Below are 10,057 nucleotides of genomic sequence, written 5' to 3'. Positions count from 1 at the left end.
CATATTCCCTACTAATTAATAACATGAAAAAAAAAAAAGAAGGCATTTTTGCCACATTCAATCTTTTGACTTAAGACTATTAATTATGAGCTTAGATTTGTGATTTAGTAAAATGTAAATGTGATGAATGTTGTTGCTTTTATTGTAAATGAGCTAGTGAAGCGTTGCATTTCCATGAAATTTGGATACCAAGATAAAACACAAGTAATTCTAGAGCCTAACCCCAACCTACGAGGACAGTGTGATGAGGGGGGTGGGGCTGACGTGGATTACAGCTCGGCTGTAGCTCTCAAAGGTTAAATAGGGGGCCATAAATGAGTCGGGGGCAGTTTGAGTAGGTGAAGACCTCAAGACTGTGAAACGATGTGGTTGAAAGCAAGTTTAAAGGCATTGAATTAGGGAGGAGTGGTGGTTGAAGGTATAGGTTGGATGGAGCTTTCCCCAGGAGGGCTGTTGACCTGGTATAGTTAGACTCAAGTGTTGCGACCCAGAGTGTACGTATGTACTATGTATGATAGGAGCCTTTTCCCACGCAGAAGTTAAGTGGACGGATGGCAACGGCCATCTTCAACACAATTGTGCCAGCACAGTTGCAAAAATTGAGTGCCAACCTTGGCCAACACATCATATCACTACCTAACCTAGACAGCCTTTTAAGTGGTTTTTTGTTTTTTGTTTTTCGAGCCGGGGTCAGAAGCGCGCAAGCTCGTTTTGAGACTCAAACAGAGAAACGTTTTTGTCATTAGCTTCATCGTCTCCAATCATAGTTACGTGGGTGCGTGGAAAAAGGCCTTAAGATGTGCGCGGCCATCCCCTGCCCTTCTGGCCAACTTCTTGAAGGTTACCTTTCCATATTAACTGGTCATCCCCTGCCCTCAACTTCTTGAAGGTTACCTTTCCATATTAGCTGGCCATCCCCTGGCCTTCTGGCTGGCACCTGAAGTGCAAGGACCAAGGGATCTCTCCATTGGTGGCTCACTCAACCATTCACTTTTTAACGGTCACCTTCATATTTAGCGTATGCAACACCCACAAAAAATACTGGGCACCCACATACTGCCATGACATCACCCAAATAACATCTTGCACAAGATCACCTGATTTTCTCAAGCACACCAGACTTTGATACCTTAATTGCCAGACTTTGTAGGAAGAACATTCGCAGACTTTACAAGTGCAGTTAGTAACAGATGCAGAATACATAGGGTACAAGACCAAAAGAGGGCAGGTGTCAGTAGAGAGCAACCTGGCACCTCTATCTTATCTAATGAACTGTCCCCCCCCAAAAAGAAAACACCCTAGGTGGCAACTATTCACTGCCAGGATCTCATGAAAATGCAGGGTCTTTGCGCGCACTGGTTTTGTGTGATTCATTGATGAAAGAAATTCACCCATGCTTTTCTAGCTTGAAGATAGTAGAAAGAAAAAGAATTTTCTGGTGAAGGTGGTTCTTGCAGGAAGAAATTAAACTGACCTAATAACCAGAATCTGGTACTGATATTTCCTCAGGTGACCTGCTGCCCCCCCCCCCCCCCAAACACTATAATTGACTACGGTGAGAAGCCAAGTATGAGAAGCTATTTCAGTAATGGGATATGTATCCAGGGTAATGGCCCATGTACACGAGAGTTGTATAACATTCTAGTTATTATTCCTCAATATTGTAAAGCCGTTTTAAGATTTGACCATACAAAATGGTTTCACTGGTGAAGTCCTAAACGTCGGAGGAGATTGATATGGCACCTCAGGAACGCATGTAAAAGGTACATAAATAAGAGCCCTCAAGTGCTATAAAGGAACTCCATGATAAAAATAGCTTGTGTTTCATGCTCCTCTAACAGGTCTTATGCCTGTGTCTCATGACTCCAAGTGCACTGTGTCTTAACAGGTCTTTTGCCTGTCTCGTGACTCCAGGTGCACTGTGGTTTAGGTGATGACATTGGAAGGATTGGCAATCCTTCAGCTTGACAGGGAGCTGAAGAGCTTGACCGAACAATTCCAATCAATAAGTCAGGTGTTATTTGAAAGTCTCAATTTCCTATCATTCTAAGCCCATCAACTTTGGGGAAACACACCTACATACCACAAGCGAGGACTTGACCCTGCATGTCATTAAAAAACAGGCTCTAAGTAAACATAGCAAGACCTCTTCCAAAATTGAAGAAAGAGTGCGGCTCATTTAATGAAATTTCTCACGTGTACATTTTGAAAGACAGCCTGCATTGAGTTAGGATGATTTCATTGATATAACCAAGCAGATACATTGTAACTACCCATCATTTCCTCTAAAACTGAAGTTTGTTGTGGACACGAACACTGATACAAAACTGCTTCTTGATCTGCTAACATCAGGCACAGCCACTTGTAACTGATTCAAAATAAATATTGCAATCTTTCTCTAAACAGAAAAAATATGCCAATTTGGCAGAGCATCAGAATAGTGAAAAAACTAAAAGATGCTTTGACAGCATGCCAACATGCTGCAACTCTGTATTCACTCATTGAAAGGTGCAAAGACTACCACGGAGTTGTGCCCTCCGAATCCAAAGGAGTTGGAAATGGCTGCATTGGAACACATGAAGAACCCAAAATTAATTGTCAAACTAATGGGTTAAATTAAACAAGAAAAAATAAGTGAGAACAGGCATGCCCCATGTACAGCATCAGAGCATAGGTTATGATTACATACCAACATGAATCTCATGCTGCTGCTTAACATGGGCTACTGTATCAAACTCCACTAGGGGTTCTAGGTTCTGCACTCAAAAGTGTAGAACTCATTTAGCAAACAAGCCTAAAGATCAGCTGCTTACAACCAGTAAAGTGTACTTAGAATCACATTGCATTCAGTCACTTACAAACTGGTTGATTGTTGGATGGATATAACCAGTGTTCACAGCTTTTATAGTGGCAATGGCTTCCAGTCCTCCAGCAGCCCCTAAACAATGCCCTATCATTGACTGCAAAGCAAAACCACACGTTTTAAACACGAATATGCAAAATGTAGGAAGATTCCAATCTTATTTACATAATAATAATACATAGAGGCTAATCTGGTTAATAAAAATGCATACTGGTGACATAGTTATACACACGAAATCCTAATCTGGGTTTAATAAAACATACTGGCTACATAGTAACAGATCATAAGCTTGCACATTCCTTCTCATAGACATCAGGTCATGAGAAAAATACCTTGGTGGCATTCATTTTGATTTGTTTGGGATCTTTGAAAACCTTCTTCAAGGCATTCACCTCGGCAAGGTCACCAACAGGCGTAGAAGTGGCATGAGCATTTATGTAGTTGACCTGCAAACCAACTGCATCAATAAGAGAACTTACATTTCACACAATTAAACTGTAATGCAGTCATGAGCATGATAATACTGTGGGCAACCTCTTCAGCTGAGACTCCTGCATCCTCCAGGGCCCTCTTGATGCAGGACGACACACCCAATCCATCAGCTCTTGGATCTGTCATGTGATAGGCATCACAGGTGACAGCTCCACCTAGATATTCAGCAAAGATAGGAGCCCCTCTCTTCATGGCATGCTCTAGACTCTCCATTACCTGTGTGTAAAAGAAGACAAAGAGAACTCAGAAACTTAAAAAGCATTAACTTGGAAGAAGTGAATTGCAAGCTAAGATCTCATGATGGATGGTTTAAAATTCATAGTTTTAACCTGACATATCACATTTTGGGGTCTTATGCCCTGATCCCACCTTCATACAAGGTCCATACCTCCCATAGACATGTGAATCTCATGAACCCGAAGAAATTACTCTCTTCAGCTGGTCCGATGCTCTTCCCCCCAAGAGCCAGGACTGGTTCAAGTAAATGAGTGCATATCCTTGTTTAGCTCATTGGTGGCTGTGTTTGAGAAGTTTGGGATGCCAAATTGGACGGTGGAGGGCCACAAGCAGGTAGGGGACACTTCGAGGTGGTGTAGGGCCTCTCGCTGCCACGGCTTGACTTCAGGACCTTTGACCAGGTCAAACTGGTCAGTCAAGTCGTGCCATAGCAGCAACCCACCCCCCCCCCCCCACACCAAAAAAAGAAGAAAAAAAAAAAGCCCCTAGTATGTATGTAAGTAAAATTTTGTTTGGAGGAGTTTTTGGAGCCATTTGTATTAAGGAAATACTCATGGGGGACTTCATCCATTGCAAACTGATGATAGGCTGTGTTTTGGCCCTGCACGGTCTTGGATATTGTGATCTTTGTTGTAACGAGGGACTGAGAACTTGTATGTAACTCGGAGTTCTTTAATATATATTCTTCTTGAAAAAGAAAACGTAGTTTTAGATGATAATCGAGCCCATACTGATGCCCGTGCCAAAGCACTGATTCACCAATCAGTACAAATATCCAAATTAATACCTGAGTCAAGTCCAAGAACTCACCAAAACACCTGCACCTTCACCCATTACAAAACCATCCCGGTCCTTGTCCCATGGTCGAGAAGCAGTCACTGGCTCACTGTTTCTCTGGGAAAGAGCCCTGCATGCAACAAAGCCCCCCAGTCCCACAGGAATAATGGCTGCTTCTGTTCCACCAGCAACCATTACATCTGCCTCACCCCTGCGAATGTGATTTGCGGCTGCATAAAAACAGTAGTTTGATGTTGCACATGCTGTTGAGATGGAATAGTTGGGCCCCATCAGTCCCAATTCAATAGCCAACAAAGCTGAGCCCATGTTGGTGATAGCATATGGAATGAAAAATGGAGTTATCCTCTTGTACCCCTTCTCAATTAGAGACTGGACTCCATCTGAAAACACTGTCAAACCACCCATACCGGACCCAACGAGTACACCTATCTTTTGCCTGTCAACCTGTAACACCATCCCATGACCAGAATGTTAAAGCATCAAATGCCCATCCTCAGATGCATGTGCCAAGACAACTGAGAACATGTACAGCATAGAATAGGTCAACTAGGGCAAACCTTTGTGATGACAGTCAAATGTATTTTTTAAGGGGAGGAGGTTGATAGTTTAGTTTTCATTGTCAATTCAATTGTGTTAATTAAATCACTGCCACAAGGCTTACGTCAATTGGACAGCTGTCTAAGTGCAAGGCTGCAGTGTTTGTGGCTATGTGCTGCTTAAGGTTGTCTGAATCTGGGGACTGAAAGAGGAAGATGAGCTACTTGCTGAAGTGCTGAGGGTAGATGGAATTGGAGAGTTGCTTTGAAGGCAGCATTTGCACCCTTTCCACCCTTCCTCCCATCTCTTCATGACATGTAATTCAAACTGCAGTGCATGAATATGACAGTAGTTTCTACATGTTGAGATAAATACTCCTATGCATGTCTATTGCCCCTTCTTTTTCAGCAAACGTCACAATAATGAAGCATAGTGTTTCAGACAGTTTTCAAATAGAAGATGCAAAATAATGTTTGACATGAGATATGCATCAGGTACACACACATGTGAAAGCAAAGCAGATCTAGGCAAGCAGCAAAGACATCGCCCTTACAGCCCCATTTGTATAGCAGACTGCCTTACCAAAAAAAAAAAAGCCAACTAAATATTAAAACAGTTGCCAAAACCAACAAGAAACTGCCCTGCTAAGTAAGGTACAGTTTCGGAACCATCTCAGACAAAAACTCAAGTACAGCAAGAACCCAATTAAAAATTGACCAAGATGTCTAATTAAGGTTGTGGTTCTCCAATAAACAGATGAGAAACGTTTTTTTAAAAAATATTGAGTGCAGTGTCAAAATAAGCATAGTGACACTGTCTTTACTGTTCTACTTGTAAGCGAATGTACAGTAAAAGGTTAGCTGACATATCCATTTTAGATTGGAAAGCAGTACTACAGGGAAGTGTAAAATGCATTTACAAAAGTATCACAAAGTCTCCAGGCTCCAAGAAATACCTTGTCTAAATTTTCTGAACCAAGGTTTGCGTTCTCCAGCGCTTTTTTGCCACTGACTATGCAGTATCGAAGACAGTCATCAAGTCTGCGATCATTCTTCCCATCAATGTAGCCTTCAGAAGAGAAACCCTTGATTTGTCCTGCAAACCTAGTAGGGAATTTGGAAGCATCAAACCGATCAATTGGCCCAATCCCACTCTGTCCTTCCAGTAATTTATCATAATATGTGTCCACATCATTTCCAAAAACAGAAACTAGCCCCATTCCCGTAATCACAACTCTTTTTTTCGGATCACTCTCTCTCTTGGGGGCACTGATCGTAGCTCTTGTTATCAGCTTTCCACCTGAATCATAGGTTGGACGCAAAAAAATTATGAGATAGGCAAGTGACAAAGATCTGCACTTTTTGTGTCAAAAAAGGCCTCATATTGAATCATTAAATCAAATCCCTCAAGTGCATCATTCATGCATGCATATATACACACAGATACACGTGTACATGGGAAGTGTGGATTATTTCCCAAGCTTATCAAGGGGAGACAGTTTCCAAGAGTATGTCAGGTTTGTGTGTAAAGGCATGTCATCACATCTTCATATATAAAGCATCATACATCATGGCTATCTAGAGGCAATAAGCAAATCAACCATGATGAAAACTAGCATTCAAAAGCACAACTAATCCAAAATTAATCCATTTCCGCAATCAGGAGTAAAGATGTGTACTAACATTGCTTCAGCTTGCTCCAAAAGAAGCCAAGACTAGCTAGTTACACAAACACGACAGTGACGCTGATGATCACCATCCAGACCATCACCATCATCATCATCATCATTAAAGTGACCAAATTATCCATTAAGGCTACACTTGTCAAGAAGACCTCATCTCAAGGAATCAAGATAGCTTTAATCCATGGCAATTTCTAGCTTTAATGAAGTCTTTATACGCGGGTGGATCCGTGTTGTGGGGGAGGAGGAGACAGAGGATTTGGGGGGCAGTAAAGACATGCCATCTGCAAACAATTACAAAAAATATCTACATACGGTCAGATTCAGCATAATCATGACATAATACACTCACGTGCAGAGAACAAATCTCTTCATTTTCAAAGGAATGCTGAGGACATTGATCTAGATTGTCATCAGATTAGCCAGTGTGTGCAGTTTTATATAGTAAAACAGCACCATTTCACGCTTGGATAGGGAAATTAGTCCAGATTAGCCACGAGAGAGAATGATTTTAAGGGGAAAAAATTAATGTACTTCGTTCACATTGGGCTGAAAACTAAGCACAACAACGATCTTAGCACGGAGCTTAATCAAAACCCTAAACACGCATGATGAAAGTGAGCAGGCAGAGAGAGAAGCTTTGCGTTACAAGGCGAAAAGCGCAAAGTTTCACACAAATTTCAGCCATGGGAAATGCGCATCACGCGAATCAAACAAAATTGTGCAATACTGATCGGATTAAGCCAGAAAAAGCACGAAATAGTAGTGAGAGAAAGGAAGGGAAAGCTAACAGAGAGCAGAGAAAAAGCAGAGCTATGGTGTGAGTTACCTGGAAGGACTCGTGGAAGAGCTACAGAAGTAGTGCTGAGGCCGAAATCTGGCGAGGAAGGGGAAGGATCGGCAGCTCGGAGGCCATGGAAGTGACGGAAAGTGGAGGAGGCCGCCATAGCCACGGAGCCCCTTCTTCACCAAATCGCAGCTACAGCAGAGATGAGAAACACAGGTGTGGAGAGTCGTTTAAAAAGAGTCTCACATACCACATGCAACGCAAAGACACCCAACTTCTTCTTGTTTAGTTCAACCTTTTTGTTGTGTTTTGCTAACCTTTGGCCCGTTTTGCATGGTGCCAACTCATCTCTAATTAAGGGCCTGTTCTCGCGGGTCAGCTCGTTGGCCGCTCAAGTCCGACAATTGGGGTCAATCGTGCCCATGCAAGCTCAAAGAAAATTGTCTTTGATTTATTGATGCGAGGGTGATCAAGTGTTGATTGAGCACTAGGTAGTCAAGGGTTCGTGAGACCAACTAGTCTCACCGTCTCAATGCTTGTGTTGATTGAGCACTAGGTAGTCGAGGGCTCGTGAGACCAACTAGGCTCACCGTCTCAATGCTTGGCAATTAGTTCCAAGCGGCTAGCAAGCCTTGTGAGAACAGACCTTTATATGTCTTGGGGTGCTTCTGGATGTGCTTCACACCACTTTTGGGGTCAATAGTGCCCATGCAAGCTCAGGTGGCAATCGCATAAATGGGGAAGATCCTTGTGGCAACCAAGGGGCATGGCAGCATGGAAGAGGCGAGGTATGGACAAGGTAGAAATCTTGCCCATAGTGGATAGGCACCCCCTCCCCTTGAGGTGGCAATAGCATAAATGGGAAGATCCTCGTGAAAACCAAGGGGTGCATGGCAAGAGAATAGCATAAATGGGGAAGATCCTCATGCCAACCAAGGGGTGAATGGTGGAGAGAATAGCATAAATGGGGAAGATCCTCGTGCCAACCAAGGGGTGAATGGTAGAGAGAATACATATAAGTTCCTTCACGAGCATTACAATTGGAATAGTGTGTAAAAACACCAAGTGAATGACCTTAAAAAAGAGGTCAAGTGTGTGGTCATTCAAAACAACTCAATATATCACGATTAAAAAACAAAAAATTCTAGCAAGTGGTATTTAAAAAAAGGAAGAAAAACTTAGAAATTCTAGCAAGTGATACAAATTGTTTAAGTGTTTTCAAAAAGATAATACTTGTTTGGTTGTGAATTCTACATCAAGCTCTATCCTCCTGTCACGTGACTCTCTTTTGTTTTTGTTCAAATCACTTCATTCGTCCACACTTATCATGGTACCTAAGCTCCCTCCATGGCATGTGCGATCTCTCTTATATTACCTCATCTTATGATTACGTAATTTTGATTACCGAAAATGGATGAGCCAAAAAGGTTTACTGTAGCAAAATTTTAAACAATATAGTATAAGCTTCTAATAGCACATTAACTAAATCGTTCCCATCAACCAAAATGATTTAGTTAATGTGCTACTGGGAACTTATTTGCAGTGGAAACACATTGCTTTATAAAATTAAAGCATACACTAGGTGTTGATATCTTTAAAGCCTTGTTATGATTTTTGACGTGTCTTTAAAAAGTTCAATCCTATGATCCACTGTATCTCTCAAGATGTCATTCTCTTTTAGATTTACAAAGGACATAAGCAAGCCAATTACATCAAGCATTATTAATAGGAGACTTGTTTTGGGTTGCTATAAAATATCACATTACAGTATATAGTATCAACTTTCACAAACAAGGCCAATGCTTAATGCTCCTTTAGCACACATTTATCTTGGTGATCTAGAGAAGTCATATGTTGCTTTAAGTTTATTTAGTCATTATACCCAAAGGTTTGAAAGAAAATTTGTAGACTTGGTGATCCTTTTGTTTCAAGTTTATTTGGTCATTATACCCAAAGGCTTGAAAGAAAATTTGTAGACTTGTTTTGGGTTCTTAGAAAATGTCACATCAACTGTCACATCAAAAGGTTTATGCTTTGATGGTACAAATGCTCCTTAGCACATGTTTATCTTGGTGATCTAAAGAAGTCACATCATGTTGTTTCAAGTTTCTTGGTCGTTACACCAAAGTTTTGGAAGAACATGGCAATTCCATTATGAGTAGAAGAAATCAATGCAAAGCTTAAATTATGAAAAGAAGAAGAAGAAAAAAAGATGGAAAGCCTCAATTTTTAAAAGAAGTTAAAAAATGTTGCAACAAAAATTATGGATCACTATCACCTTGAGCTTTACAAGAAAAAATTATTTTATTATGGGAAGAAGAAAACAAAGCCTCAATCTTAACTAGTTTTCCAAGTGTCAAGAAGGGGAGATCTCTTAAACTGGCCCCAAGGGTAGTTGTAACCTCTTACAAGAAGAGTACAAAGATGAATTATACACTATGTTAGTAGCATGGGAAGAATGAGCATACTCTTATGTTCTTTAGCTAATATTAATGTACAAGCATTACATCACGTCAACTAAATATTGAATGTGCAAGCATTGTGTCGAGTCAGTAAACAACTATAATTACAATTATATTTAAAGCATAATTTGTCAATGAGGGGGAGTTATCCTTTGAAGTTATTAGAACTACACATTGATATAGAGTGGGATTTAAAACTA

The 10,057-nt window shown here is 41.0% G+C and overlaps 1 protein-coding gene across 2 annotated transcripts; it reads right to left on the bottom strand.

Annotated features, from left to right (window-relative positions):
- Positions 1 to 2,222: 2,222 nt before the first annotated feature.
- LOC147605475 (3-oxoacyl-[acyl-carrier-protein] synthase I, chloroplastic-like) lies at positions 2,223 to 7,661 on the bottom strand. Of its 2 annotated transcripts, XM_086793007.1 has the most exons (9): positions 7,438 to 7,651; positions 6,761 to 6,892; positions 5,883 to 6,226; positions 4,403 to 4,834; positions 3,398 to 3,571; positions 3,196 to 3,309; positions 2,859 to 2,960; positions 2,690 to 2,756; positions 2,223 to 2,562 (listed from the first exon to the last, which is right to left on the bottom strand). In XM_086793007.1, the coding sequence occupies exons 3-9, from the start codon at positions 6,144 to 6,146 to the stop codon at positions 2,495 to 2,497; spliced, it is 1,221 nt and encodes a 406-aa protein (XP_086649133.1). In that variant the 5' UTR covers positions 6,147 to 6,226; positions 6,761 to 6,892; positions 7,438 to 7,651; the 3' UTR covers positions 2,223 to 2,494. The 2 variants fall into 2 exon arrangements, with proteins under 2 accessions (XP_086649133.1, XP_086649132.1); XM_086793006.1 differs by lacking the exon at positions 6,761 to 6,892 and having other exon boundaries at positions 7,438 to 7,661.
- Between the last annotated feature and the right edge of the window lie 2,396 nt (positions 7,662 to 10,057).

Source organism: Cibotium barometz, chromosome 59 (assembly GCF_041138505.1).
Source record: "Cibotium barometz isolate CiBa-2024 chromosome 59, ASM4113850v1, whole genome shotgun sequence".
In the NCBI taxonomy this organism is placed as follows: domain Eukaryota; kingdom Viridiplantae; phylum Streptophyta; class Polypodiopsida; order Cyatheales; family Cibotiaceae; genus Cibotium; species Cibotium barometz.
Note: the sequence above shows the minus strand (reverse complement) of the source record. Positions and strands in the feature narration are given on the sequence as shown.